The sequence below is a fragment of the Pelophylax lessonae genome, assembly GCF_965119305.1.
Source record: "Pelophylax lessonae genome assembly, chromosome: 4".
In the NCBI taxonomy this organism is placed as follows: domain Eukaryota; kingdom Metazoa; phylum Chordata; class Amphibia; order Anura; family Ranidae; genus Pelophylax; species Pelophylax lessonae.
The window spans coordinates 315,706,492-315,721,590 of record NC_138771.1 but is presented as its reverse complement, the minus strand read 5'-3'; the positions used below and the strand labels follow the sequence as shown (position 1 = coordinate 315,721,590).

At 43.4% G+C, this 15,099-nt stretch overlaps 1 protein-coding gene across 2 annotated transcripts in view; it reads right to left on the bottom strand.

Annotated features, from left to right (window-relative positions):
• Positions 1-15,099, bottom strand: part of FAM193B (family with sequence similarity 193 member B) — a 140,682-nt gene that overhangs the window by 110,338 nt on the left and 15,245 nt on the right. For both annotated transcript variants that reach the window (XM_082257154.1, XM_082257155.1), the window contains exon 2: positions 2,213-2,455. In XM_082257154.1, the coding sequence (XP_082113280.1) occupies positions 2,213-2,455 (243 nt within the window). The remainder of the gene's footprint in view (positions 1-2,212; positions 2,456-15,099) is intronic.

The window sequence follows — 15,099 nt, the reverse complement described above, 5'->3', positions numbered from 1 at the left end:
CAAATACCATACACACTAAAATTTAGAGATCTCAACTTCAGATTCAAATCAAGAATCAGAATGTTCAAGTGCATCTAAAGCCGGCCATACGTTGATTGAAATTTGGCCGGTTCAGTAGGGACCAGTCGAATTTCCATCCATGTATGGGCAGGCTGATTGTACCGGTGGCGCTCCACCAATCGACTTTGGTACAACCACCCTGTTGGATTTTTCTTCACGAGATTACTTCCAGCAGCTATAGCCACTAGCAGTAATCATTGTGCTCTGCCGGCTAGGAAGGCTCCCGGCCTTAAAAAAAAAAAAAAAAAAACATGTCCTACTTATCTGCTCTGTGCAATGGTTTTGCACAGAGTAGCCTCAATCCTCCTCTTTTCAGGTTCCTTGCCAGCGCTCCTGGCTCCTCCCCCTTGACCAGTGCCCAAACAGCAAGCCGTTCGCTATGGGGACACTGGTGCGTGCTCGCTCCCAAGCCTGGCTCTTTGCGTCCATAAGACTATGGCTCAACCCACCCCACGCTCTCCCCTCATTCACTCACTGGATGCGATTGACAGCAGTGGGAATTTGGGACAGCCGAGGCTCTCATGCACATCACTGGATTGAGCGGGGGCTCAGGTGAGTATTTGGGGGGGGGCTGTGGGAGGAGCAGTACACAAGGTTTTTTTACCTTTATGCAGAACCACTTAAATTGTCTCTTGTAACACAATGCAGATTTATGTGTGTGTAGTGTTTTACCATAATAGTCTAAAGGGGCCCTAAAAGCTTGACCCACTATACCAAATTAGGCAAAATTCATAAATCACTGGAGAGGTCACTAAGCTATGGCTAGCCAAACATAGTTCATCTAAACTCAACAGCCAGAAAAATAATTGGAAAAAAAAAAAAAAAAAAAAAAGGACAGCAAAGGCCCTAAGGCCCCTTTCACACTTGTGCGACTTGTCATGCGATTTGGGACTGCAAAATCGCATGACAAGTCATTCTCCATTATTTCCAATGAGTACCATTCATATCTGTGCGACTTGAAGTCGCACCAATTTCAAAGTAGTCCCTGCACTACTTTGGCATGATTTTGAAGTGTTTTAAGGCCAAAATTCAAGTCCAGTCAAACTTGCCTCAAAATCGCGTCAAAAACGCAGCAACAAAGTCGTGGCAAAATTGTGCGACCGAAGTCGCACAAGTGTGAAAGGGGCCTAAAGTGGGGTATGAGAAAAACCAAAGAAAAATTTCCGTACAAGGCACAATCGATTTTCGTATAGTGTGTACACAACTTTCAACAACCAATTCGGACTTTACAAACAAAAATTCCCAATTGAACAAACCCTAAAATTTCTCTTACATGCACAAAACTAACCATTTTCATTTAATGTGTATTGTTGTCGTACGAGAAAAATCAGATACGAAAGACTGCGCATGATCAGAAACAATAAACACTAATTTTCGTATATCATTAGTCTCGACCTGCTGTGAAACATCAAGGAAAACCGGATTGCTCACCCGATTTTCTTAAAGCGGAGTTCCACCCGAAATTTATACTTACCTCCATCTTCTCGCTCCCGGTCACCTGAAAAACAAATGGATAATCGCAATTTTTTTTTTTTCACTTACCTTTTAGAGAAAATATACTCACCTTACTTCCTTCTTCCTCCCCTCGGCGGCCACGGCGATTCGTCACTTCCTGGCTTTTGCAATGATTCCTGGGAGCTGAACGTCATCGCTCCTAGGAATCATTGCGCCTGCACCGGCCCCGACGTCAGTTCTGGGGCGCGCGCGTCATTCCCTTCTAAACCGCTTCTGGGCATGACGCGAGCAACCCGGAAGTGACGTCGGGGCCAGTGCAGTGCATCGTGGGACCGAAGAGGACGCGGAAGAGGATCGCGCTGGCTTCAAGCTGCCCACACCTGAGATGGCAGCGCTGGACAAGACAATTTCAAGGTAAGTATTTCTCCTGAAAGGTAAGTGCAACCCGGGACAGATCAGAGGCTAGCCATTGTGGAATGTGCTAGCCCTGACTGTCCCGGGGGTATTTTTATAAAAAAAATGTATAACTAGGGTGGAACTCCGCTTTAAGGTGTACCCCACTTAACACAATATGTATGAAAAACAATAAGCACAACAGAATAGAAAATAATACAAGTCAGTTACAGCAAAATAGAAAGACAAGGAAGCCAGAACAGCAGAAAGTCCTCACGAATTCTAGAATGGATCGAACACTCACCGCTAACGGCTGCTCTGGCATTGCGTGTCTCTCCTCTTCCTCCACGCTTTTCCGGCAGCTCTGGCAAATCCATAGCGGCATTTCCCCCAAAAGGTTCTGTGCCAAGGAAGGCATGAAAGAAGCAGGAATTTCATCCATGGCAGAGAGCACCCCATTGTGAGGCGCTGAACCCAACCAATCTTTCCTTTCCCGGTGACACAAGAGGCAGCACGTTAGTACAAACTCATTTGAAGAAGGCAATACCTAAAATAAAACATGGAGTGATGGATTTCAGAATACAGACTAACATAAAACAGTTCTCAGCTAAAAAAAAAAAAAAGTGTCTAAAACATTAAAAATGTTTGTTTCCTTTAACAACCATCTTAACCGAAGAAGTAGCCAAGACAAACAGCAACATGTCTTCATCAAAATTATATCTGAATTACAATTAGGCCTCATGCATGCTGGACATTTTTAACGTGGCTTCTTGGGGCATTGGGCTGTTTATTTATTTTCTGCCTCTAAACGCCCCTTCACGTTAGACTATGTGTCCATGCACGCATAAGCATGAAGAGGAGTTTAGAGTTAGAAAAAACCCACTGCCAGTGCACACAGGAGCAGCAAAGTTTTGACAGAAAATTTCAACGGGCATAAAAAATAGAATTTTTGTAAGAACTTACCATAAAATTCTTTTCTCTGAGTCCTCTGACAGTCGCTGCCCGTTCAGTTAGCCTTCACGAGTGGGGTAATGGCGCCCTCTGCAGGAGCAGGCTAGGCAGTGAAACGGTTAACAAACAAAAGCCTTTACACATAACACACCTCTAGGGGGCTGTTCCTCAGCTATTACCCATCAGCCACTAGGAGCTGCTCTTCAGTTTTGTAGCAAGCAGTACATGAAGACTATCAATCCCAAAAAGAAAAGGGGCGAGGGCGGCGACTGTCAGAGGACTCGGAGAAAATCATTTTACAGCAAGTCCTTACAAAAATCCTATTTTCTCTTACGTCCTCTGACAGTCGCCGCCCGTTCAGTTAGCCTTCACGAGTGGGATATCCCAAAGCAGTGCAGGTGTGAGGCGTGGGAAGACGCAACCAAAGAAAAGGCAATGTGCAACCAGGCCAGAGTCGAAAAAACTGAGCCAACAAGGCAACAAAAGCTCAACAGGAGCCAACCCTGTACAAATACACCCCAAGAAGAGACAGAAACACACGTCTCTGCAAAACAACCGCCGCGCACAAAACTTTGCGGCCAAAGGAAGCATCCTAGGATGCCAGTACATCTAGTCAGTAGAATTTTCAAGAAAAAAAAAAAAAAAACAAAGAAACTGAGACACTAGGTCCCAGCAGGGAAGACCTAGCCTACTCCTAACGCTAGGCAGCTTAAAACTAAAGAGCAGCTCCTAGTGGCTGATGGGTAATAGCTGAGGAGCAGCCCCCTAGAGGTGCGTTAAGTGTAAAGGCTTTTGTTAACCTTTTCACTGCCTAGCCTGCTCCTCCAGAGGACGCCATTACCCCACTCATGAAGGCTAACTGAACGGGCGGTGACTGTCAGAGGACGCAAGAGAAAAGTTATATGCTGACCAATTAAATGAACCCACACCCAAGTACTTGACGCGCATATACACATTACACAGGTTTACAAGTGTCAATTTTTTCTGCCAAAATGCTGCTGCCAGAAGGAAAGGTGGTCTTGCCTATACTGTGATCTGGAAAAATTAAACAGATTCATTATACAGCTCATCACAACAGTAAGCAAAATATGGGCTACACCACAAGGATCCACATGTTTTAGGGTGTTAAGATTACATATAAATTACACTGCATTTGTGGCTTCGGACTATTCCCAATACAATGGCAGAAAGCACTCTTTATTGCTATATGAATGACCAGTTTGGATTGTACACCTTCAGTTTAAGACACAGGTGTCAAACGTAAGGCCCGCGGGCCGAATACGCCCCCCCCCCCCGCCATTTCATGTGGCCCTTGCACCTTTCCGGCAGCTGCAGCAGTCCCCTTGTCTCTGCCCCCACATTGTCTCAGTAGTCGGCAGCAGAGGGGACAAAACTCATTTGCCAGGTCCAGCGCTTCTCTGTGAAGCTGCAGAAAGGCTTGTCTTTGCCCATCCCCCCTTCTCAGCAGTCCGCAGCAGAGAGGAGGGCAGAACTCCTCCTACAGATCCTGCAAATCTCTGTGCAGCCTCAACACCACCTTGTCTCTGCCTCCCCTGGTCTCAACATTCAGCAGACTCTGGAAGCTGACTTCAGCCCTCCTCTGGTCCTCCTCCATATCCAGTATTTTCTTCCTACCAGGTCCACCTGCAATTTCTTCCTGGCAGCAGCACAAGATAAGGGGGTGCATTGTGATGTAAGGAAGGGTGAGTGACTCTTGACATCTCATATAAGGGTGTAAGCGGGTGTAGGGTGCTCTGGACATCTAATCTTACAGATATAACCAGCCCTTTGAGGGCAACCATAATGCTGATGTGGCCCACAATGAAATGGAGTTTGACACCCCTGGTTTCAGACATATTTTTACCAACAATCTTCCTCAATCTTGAGACCTTCACCAAAAAAAAAAAAAATACATACCAAACCATAGGGGCTTTTTTCTATACATATATAGAGATCATCATCAGATGGAAAACCAGTCAAAGCCTTACTTATCTGCGTTCTTCAGCATGTGCTCAAATATTTTAATTTTGTAAAATAAGGATGGAATGCATTTTAACATTTATATATATTCAATTACCCCTGAAGCCATATTTTATGACAGCATTCTTCTAATACTAGAGTCCGACAAAACCATTGGAAAGATTCCCTAAAGTTAAACCTTACGTTTCTTCTTGCAGAACTGTAGAGAGTCCTTGCCTATACACACTGTCATCTCCACAGCACAAGCATTAAAAGCTTCATACATTACATTTTAGCTTTCGGCTCCGTTCACATATTGGGATTCTGAATCATGGCAAATCGCGGGATGCCAGCGCGATTCACGTCACTTCCAACGGCACCCCAAAAGCGGTGCGATTTTGCCGCTATTGTGGCCCGATGAATTGCAGTAAAATCACGCAAACAAACATGGGAACGCCTGTTGCCCCAAAAAAATACAAGAACCCATGATTCTGTTTGCATGTTTTTACCGCAATTCGTCAGGAGACAATCGCGTAAAAATCGCGCCGCATTTGGGGTGGTAATTGGGCAGGCAGAATCGCAGTGATTCTGGGACGCCAATATGTGAACAGAGCAGAACTAAAAGCAATTTTTTTTTTTTTTTTTTTTTTACACAGAGTAAGGGAGGGTTATATAGTTTTATTCATTTTTTTTTTTGTCATTGGTGTCCCATAGGGGAGATTTCCCTTCACTTCTTGCTCCATGGCCAAAACAGGAAGTGAAAAAATTCCTCTTAAGCAGTGGTTCTCAACCTTCCTAATGTCGCGACACCTTTAACACGTTCCTCATGTTGTGGTACATGGCACAGGAGATGCAGGGGCCGCGGGCACGGTGCAGGAGATGCAGGGGCCGCGGGCACGGTGCAGGAGATGCAGGGGCCACGGGCACGGTGCAGGAGATGCAGGGGCCACGGGCACGGTGCAGGAGATGCAGGAAATAGCCGAGCATGTACGGCCTTTCTCGAGCAGCGGGGGCAAATGCACAGTAAACCCGTCGGGCCGGCCACTGCCATTTTTTTTTTTTTTTAGGTGCCGGTGCAGTGGTGCGTTCCCTGCCTAAGACCATCAGAAATATGTTTACCGATGGTCTTAGGTGACCCTTGTGAAGGGGTCGTTCGTCCCCAAAAGGATCGCGACCCACAGGTTGAGAACCGCTGCTCTAAAGTAAAGGAATCCCAGGTGTCACCAAAACTAGTGTCCCAATTGGAAGAGGTCTCCTTTATTACTATTCTGGGAACCCAAAATTCGGGATTTTCTTTCATTTTCACTTTCAAATATAAAAGTAAAAACATGACAAAAAAGAGAGGATGAATCTCCCGAACAGGGGTACAGACATAAATACCTGACACAGATGTACTAATCCCTCTCCACTCTACCCAAAAACTTAAAGCGAAAGTAAACCCTTTTTTTTTTTTTTTTTTTTCTACTTGTACATACAGGTAAGCTTATAATAAAGCTTACCGTACTTGTAGGAACAGTGAATATCTCCTAAACTTGCACTGTTTAGGAGATAGTCACACTCCATGCAGCCGGTGATGTCACTGGCGCATGTGATCTGAAGAGACGGCATACCCGTGCTGTCCCTGCAGAGCTCCGTGCCGTAGTCTGTGACTCATGGGTGCACGTGTGGGAGTGACATCATTGCAGCGCAGCCAATCAGATGGCTGGAGAAGGCGAACCCAGAAAGGAAGAACGGGTGAAAATGGAAACCCCGTCAGCGGTGACAGCGCGCAGCTGGAGGGCTTCGTTCTAAGGTAAGGATTTCCTAATGGGCCAGTATGCGATGTATACAAGCACATTATGCCGCTGTCTTGAAGTGTTTAAAAAAAAAAAAAGTGCGGTTTACTTACCGCTTAACATTTTTGCCTTCAGGTACATTTTAAATAGTCAGAACTTATTATCTTCTACAAATGTTCATAGGTTGAGCAGCAACAGCACAAAAATAAAGCTCCATTCACACTGAGACTCAAAAGTCATGTAATTTCCATTGTGGTTTTAATGCATATTTGGATGGGTGCAACTTTAGCTGTTGACTTAGGTTTTGACTGTTGCACAACTGTCACATTGGTAACAAAGATGCGACCTTTGAAAGTTTACATTTTAAGTCTATGCCACTCTAGTGGCAAGAAAGCTGCATCAAAGTAGTGCAGGAACCTTTTTAAAAAGTTGCTGCGGCTTAAGTTGAATAAATTTGAACGGCTTTCATTGAAATACATGGGCTGCAGCTTGTCATGCGACTATGTCTCCAAAGTTGCATGACGTCCTACAAGTGTGAATGGAGCCTAAACTTAGGTCTAATATAAGCATAAGTGGAAGCAAGGGAAAGTTCCAGACAAATACATATCTATTTTCTGCATAGACTTGCAATAGACTGTCTTCAGTCATTTCTGAATGGAAACCTCATGATGTATACAAATCCATGTCTATCTGGATGCCTAGGAAAATAGACATACTTTGGATCTATTATTTTTTTTTTTTTAAAGAGCTGCAATCTGGAACGTGGTTTGAAATGTCATTATTGGGCAAATTCACAGCAGGGCGACAGAAACCACATAAATGTATATAAACATTCTAAAGATTAGATCTGTCTATATTGTAGGTTAAAGTAATATTTTTCTCTTTATTTTCACCTGGCAATCAGGCCAGTAAGGCCCCTTTCACTCGGGCGATCCGATCCGCCTGTCAGTTTTTCAGGCGGACCGGATCCGATGCTGCATGCATCCCTATGGAGCAGCGGATGTCAGCGAAGACATCTCCGCTGACACCCACTGCTATCCGATTCCGATCCTGTCCGTGAAATCCGGACAGGATGGAAACCGTATTCCGTTCTCATCCGATCTCCCCATCGAGGATAGCGGGATCTGACAGCTCCGTCTCTGCACACAGAGCGGAGACCGAGCTGTCATCCGTCTGCTTAGCAGGGATCGGCAGATCGATCCCCCCCGCTGAGCAGAACGGACACGGTTCCGTGTGAAAGGACCCTTACACTTCCTGTCTTAGGCCCCCGTCAAGCAGATCTGCCTGCTCAGTGGGGGGGGGGGGGGAAAATCGGTCCGCTGATTCCCGCTTAGCAGGTAGATGACAGGTCCATATCCGCTCCGCTATGCAGAGAGGATACAGACACAGCCGCTGTTCTATATGCGGTCAGATGGAAACAGACTGAGTGTCCGTTTCCAACTAACTGTCGTCCAATCCCATCAGCCAGACAGATGTGGAACGGATCCCCATCTGTCAGATTTTAGTAGGTCAGATCGGACGCCAGCAGGTCCGCTAACATCTGCTGCCCTATAGAGAACAATGGGTAGTCTGAACAGATCCCCCTGAAAAACAGACAGGCGAACCTGATCAGTCCACTGGTGTGAAAGGGGCCTTAGGATGTCTCCTCTCAGAATGGAGGTGCAGCAAAGCCACCCTTGGACAGCAGCTTTGTCATCCTGGGAAGCGGGTAGTGTTAGATGCACTAGCAGAATTAGATGCACTAACAAATTCAGAAGCCAACTCAAGCTAACCCATTTTAAGCATCTACAGCAGCAGTTTTTTTCCTTTTGGGAAAAAGGTTTTTATAAAATGAATAAAGGAGGACCACTGAAAGCACCCTGTCAGGTTTAAAATGACACTAAACTTTGGTTTAAATACAAAAAAAAAAAAATTCTACTTAAATATGTATTCCTAACTCAAAAAAGTACCTTCTATTGCTCCCAGCCTCCTCCAAATATCCAAAATCTATTTTTTTTATTTTTTATTAAAGTGGAACCACACCCTCCTATTCTTTACAGTCAAGGAAGACACCATCTCAGCCTCTGTTTAAATCTACAACTGCCATGGTGGGTCACGTGTGATCAGCTATGACACCAGCTATTTGATATCTTGACAGTTCGGTTGAGCTCTACCATAAACACATCAAAGCTGAGTTATACTCACCTGTTCTCCACCTCCAGAGGCCCCCACCGGCCGTTGACATCTTCTGCCCAGTGGCTTTTAGGTATTCATCTCCAGCTTTTATGATTTGCCGGGCTGAGATGACATTACTCCTGTGCTTGCAAGATTTTAGGTATTTCAGCATTGCCAAAAATCTTACACTAAGCTGTGCATGCCTTTTCAGATTTATTTATTTTTTTTAAGCAAAGTTCCACTTTAATTACTGTAACAGTTCAGGCAAGGCGTGCCTTGAATGTAACTGATTTGGGATACAGTAAGAGCCGGTTCACACTACTCCGACTTGTCAGGCGACTTGGTCGCCTGACAAGTAGCTCCCAATGCCGTGCAATGGAACCGTTCTAATCAGAGCGACTCAAGTCGTTTCGACTTAGAAAAAGGTTCCTGCACTATTTTTTGGCGAAGTCGAAGCGACTTGCATTGACTTCTATTATGAGAAGTCGTTTGCAAGCCGCGATGAAGTCGCGCTGCACGGGCGACTTCAAAGCCGCCCAAAGTCGGGGCGACTTTGAGTCGGATTAGTGTGAACCGGCTCTTAATCTTTGAGTTTAGCTCTGCATTAAGTAATGAATCTGTATGTTTTTTTTGGAGAATACAGATATCATTTGGGGTCACTTGAAATGGTTTGCTTCAGTCCTCTAACTGACGCTTTTGCTGGACATCTAGGGTCTGTTAAAAGAAGTTGAAAAATAAGGCTCCTTTAACATCTATGCGTCTTGGGAACCAACTTGTGACACCCCAAGTTGCAGGACATGTGGAATTAATTTTTTTTCTATGAGAGCCATTCCTACTGACACTAGTGAAGTCGCTGCGACTTCAGAAAAGATTTCTGCACTACTTTGATGCGACTTTGGTCCAGAGAATGTAAAGTCAGTTTATAGTCGCACAGGAAATCACGCTACTTTGGAGACGGCCCAATATAAAAGGAGCCCAAGATTCACTGCCCAGAAACTAAGGTGAAAAAGGAAAGAAAAAGCCTACAAAAAAAATGAATGCCACCACCACGTCTAAGAATTGGTAATCTGCAATATTATAATATTTTGTTTTGGGGTTCTATACTGCTTTAAAGCTGAACTCCTACTTTCATTGTTGCACAGTTGTACAGGCCCCCTCATGTACTGAAGTTGCTTACTATGTCTTTACTGCACACTGAGTTCCTCACGGTGTACATTAGAAGGTGCAGCAAGCAAATAGATCCGGCCTCATTTTATGGCTGGAGGATGTCCAGCACCATCTAACTATTTTCTCACCAGCATGCTTGCTTTTTTCATTCACTGAATTTGAGATGTGAAAACTGAAAAGAGAAGTGGGGGTAAGAAAAAATTAAAGAAGTACACACCTAGGTGGGTGCAGCATTGATCCAATGCTGTAGCTGTCTCTCCCTGGCTCCATACTGAGGACAGAGATCAAGGATTGCTAATCATTCAGTTCTTGGGTCTGCACTGAGCAGAGAGCAGGGACTGTCAGTCACCGCTCCGTGCTCTGCCCCTCCAGCGTTCACTGGAGTGCCAGACTGCGGGGTGGAAAAGACTGGCTCAGGCTGTCAGCAGAGCACTGAGCGACTGAGCCAGTTGCAAGTCAGCAATCTGGGCAGGCCCTGTCATGATCCATGTAGAGCCTGGACCAACTCTGGAACCAGCATGGATAAAAATCTATTATATAAAAAAATAAAAAAACAAAAAAAAACAAAAAACATTTTTTTTAATTTAAAGGGAGTTTTTTTTTATAAAATTTTTCTTATTTTTAATCAAATTTATTTTATTAAAATGCTTTTGGAGTAAAAGTCTAATTAAAGATAATGTATCCTAAATAGAAAACTAATAATTTTGTTTATTCAGCTTTAAATGGAGCTTATTTATGTAGCACGAGGCTGTATTTTCTGCTATATTTGCATTTTCGGTAAACGCCTTCAATAAATCCAAGCTCTGCAAGCGGAGATAACATGCACTGCATTGATGCATTCACACAATTTCACAGTAACATGAGATAATATAGAACAATCCTTTATCCCACTGTTTTGCAAATCTATGTACACTACAAACTGTATGAGTTAATTAGTTTGGATATCGCTGTTTTACTAACCTGATAGCTTATTATTCTAAATAGGAATCCTTCATTGTGTTTGCAATTATTAAAGATTCTTCACTGCATTGATGCATTCACACAAACTATCAGCAATAATGAGTCTTTACATTTTAAGTGCACCTGTCGTTTCAGATCCATCATGACAGTACCTGATAGCTGGCATCCACTCACCTGCTCCCGCCACATCCCTCACCTTATTGTGTCAGTGCCGCATCAACAGCCGTCCAATCAAAGTGAATGGGACTGTCGGTGAGTCAACAGCTAGTCAAAGGAGCAGCCGCTGCGGGACAGAGAGGACAGTTGCTCTTTAACAATTAGGATTTAAATTGAGAGGATTTATATCAAGTCTTTTTACCAGTGATTTAAATCGACTTAATTTATATCAAATCCACCCTGTCTGGAACATCAGTGCACAAGAGGCTTTAGCCCTATGTCGGCTGGATCTGGGGCACAGGAGTGCAGAACTAATGTACTCCTTGTGACCTATAGGAGAAGTATGGCTATACTTCTCCTTTACGTTTCAATCACAGAGGTTCAGCATTACATTGTGGCGGTTACCTTAGATGGACATCAATGCATCTCTATGACAAAAACGCAGATGATCATCCTTTTACATCCATTTACATCTGCATCTGTCAACATCCGTTTTTATAAATGCATCAAAGCTCTATTATTGTTCCGTTAAAAAACAGATGTAAAACGGACAAACTGCCCTTTTTTGCATTGCTAGTGGATGTAAAAAATACTGATAAAAAAACAATCCATTTTTTGTTTGAAAAAAGTGACTGAGCTAATGAAACAAACAGAACGCCAGAGTGAAAGGAACCTATAGAACAAGGGTAACCTCAAACGCCTGGCATTCTATTTGGCAGTTACTTACCAACTCTCTCCCAGGTTTCTGGTGGTGTCGTCATTCTCTGCCTTCTTCACTGCAAGCTAGTTTGATGCCACTCACATCACAGTAAAGCTGAACAGGTTCAGTTTAATTGTGCCTGTAACTAGCACATACACAGAAAGTTAGAAACTGAAAAGTCTCGTCTAACACTTGTCAGACAGTTTGTACCACTAGAACGGAATCCCTATAAACATGAAGGTTACCGTTACAAGAGCTGTTGTTGCTTCTATTTTCCCCAACATTGCAGCTAATACAGAGAAAAACAGGCTACACTTTACAGGCATAGAGATTAATATAGCTCACATTCACTCACCAGTCACTTTATTAGGTACACTTATTTAATTGCTTGGTAACACAAATTGCTAATCAGCCAATCACATGGCAGAAACTCAATCTAGATGTGGTGAGGAAGACTTGCTGAAGTTCAAACTAAGCATAGGAATGAGGAAGTAGGGGGATTTTAGTGACTTTGAACCCACGTGGCATGGTTGTTGGTGCCAGACGGCCTGGTCTGAGGAGTTCAAAAACCGCTGATCCACTGGGATTTTCACACACAACCATCTCTAGGGTTTACAGAGAATGGTCTGAAAAAGAGAAAATATCCAGTGAGCGTGATTGTGTGGACGAAAATTACTTGTTGATGTCAGAGGAGAATGGACAGATAAGATGGTTGGGGATGATAGAAAGGCAACAGTAACTCAAATAACCACTTTTTACAACCAAGGTATGCAGAATACCATGTCTGAATGCATAACACATCAAATCTTAAAGCAGATGGGCTACAGCAGGGGGTGCTACCCCTGTCAGCTAAGAACAGGAAACTGAGGCTACAATTCGCACAGGCTCACAGAAATTGGACAATATAAGACTGAAAAAACGTTGCCTGGTCTGAGGAATCTCGATTTCAGCTGCGACATTAAGATTGTAGGATCAGAATTAGGCGTAAACAATATAAGCATGGAGCCTTGCATCAACGGTTCAGGGTGGTGGTGGTGGCGTAATAGTGTGGGGGATATTTTCTTGGCACACTTTGGGACCCTTAGTACTAATTAACCACTTGCCGACCACTCACTGAGCTGGTACTGCGGCAAAGTGGCTCGTTATCGTCTGGCGACGTAGACCTACGTCACCAGACTCTCCCCTCTCTCAGCGGCGCGCGCACAGCGGGAGTCGGGCCAGGGGAGGAGAGGTGGTGATCACCGCCGCTCTTCCCCGATCGTTGGGGATCGAGTGAGGAAATCCGCCAGCTTGTGTAAACAAAGTGGGCGGATCTCCTATGTGACAGACAGGGACAGATTACAGGATTAAGCATAGCTGAACCTGCGATCTGTGTCTGTGTCACACAGCCCCCTCCCCCCACAAACGTCAGTAAGCATGAGGCTCACATTTAACCCCTTGATCACCAATAAAGTTAACCCCTTCCCCGCCAATGTCATTATTACAGTAACAGTGCATATTTATAGCACTGATTACTGTAGTAATGTCACTGGTACCCCCAAAAGTGTCAAAAATGTCAGTTAGGGGTCCGATCTGTCCATCGCAATGTCGCAGTCCCGCAAAAAAAAAAAAAAACACAGATCGCCGCCATTACTAGTAAAAGAAAATAAACAATAAAAATGACAAACCTTTCCCGTAGTTCGTAAACGCGATAACTTTTGCGCAAACCAATCAAAATACGCTTATTGTGATTTTTTTTTACCAAAAATATGTAGCAGAAAATAAATTGGCCTAAAATGTTAAAAAATTTTGATTTTTAATTTTTTTTGGGAATGTTATATCAGAATGTAGAAATTTTTTTTTTTTTCTTCTTCAAAATTGTCGCTCTTTTTACAAAAATTAAAAAAAAAAAAAAAAAAAAAAAAAAAAAAAATATTGCACAGGTAATAAAATACAACCAAAAGAAAGCTCTATTTGTGGGGGAAAAAAGGACATAAATTTAATTTGGGTACAGCATCGCACGACCGCGCAATTGTCCGTTAAAATAACGCAGTGCCGAATCGCAAAATATAGCCTGGTCAGGAATAGGGTAAATTCTTCCGGTCTTAAAGCGGTTAAAAATACGCTCATTGAGAATTTTTTTGTCAAAGACATGTAGCTAAATATATTTTGGCCTAAATATGACAAAAATTGAATATATTGGATATTTTTTAACTGTCAAAAGTAGAAAATGTCAATTTTTTCGCAACATTTTCGCTAATTTTTTTATTAATATCACAAAAAATGAAAAGCGCAGAGGTGATCAAATACCACCAAAAGAAAGCTCTGTTTGTGGGGAAAAAAGGACGTAAATTTCCGGAACTGGACAGAATACTCCAGATGCGGTCGGACCAGAGTTTTATAAAGTGGCAGGATTATAGATTTATCTCTGGAAAACATCCCCTTCTTTATGCATGCCAATATTCTGCCAGCTTTGGCAGCTGCAGCTTGACATTGCATGTTATTGTTAAGTCTATCTTCTACTAAGACTCCCAGATCTTTCTCCATTTTTGATTCCCCCAGAGGAGCCCCCCCCCCCCCCCCAAGGTATATTGTGCTTTTATGTTATTTGTCCCCTAAACACAAAACCTTTACACTTCTCCACATTAAACGTCATTTGCCATGTAGTTGCCCACTCTGCGATTTTTTTCAGGTAGCTCTGTAGAATTCCTGCCTCACTATGTGAAGTTATTGCCCTGCCCAAATTTAGTGTCATCTGCAAAAACTGATAGTTAGCTACTGATCCCATCCTCAATGCTCTTTTTAAATAAATTGAACAAGATTGGTCCCAGAACTGAGCCTTGGGGGACCCCACTTTCCAACCCAGTCCAGTCTGAGTATACATTATTTTTTTTTGCCACCCTTTGGATACGCCCCCTTAACCAGTTCTGTATCCAAGAGCAGACCTTGTGGTCGATGCCTGCAGACCTTATTTTATATATTAAGCGTTTGTGGGGGACTGTATCAAACGCCTTAGCCAAATCCAGGTACACCACATCAACAAGTCTCCCCCTATCTAGCTCTCAGTTCACCTCCTCATAGAATGTTAATGTCAGTACACACCTATCATTTAAAGTGTCTCGGATTAACCCCGCATAAATTTCAGCTGTTTCAGTAGGTCTTTGACATTTTCTTAGTCGCATCCTACAGCATAAGCCATGGTCCGCAGAGAGCTTCCAAAGGGGTAGTGGCAAGATGGAAAAACATCCAAGCCCAGCTATAAATTTTCCAAAAACACATCTAAAGTCTCCCAGAAGCATGTGGGAAAATATGATATGTCCTGTTGAAACCTAGGTTGATCTTTCTGACCATAATTCCAATTGTTTGGCGCAAACACAACACTGCACATCA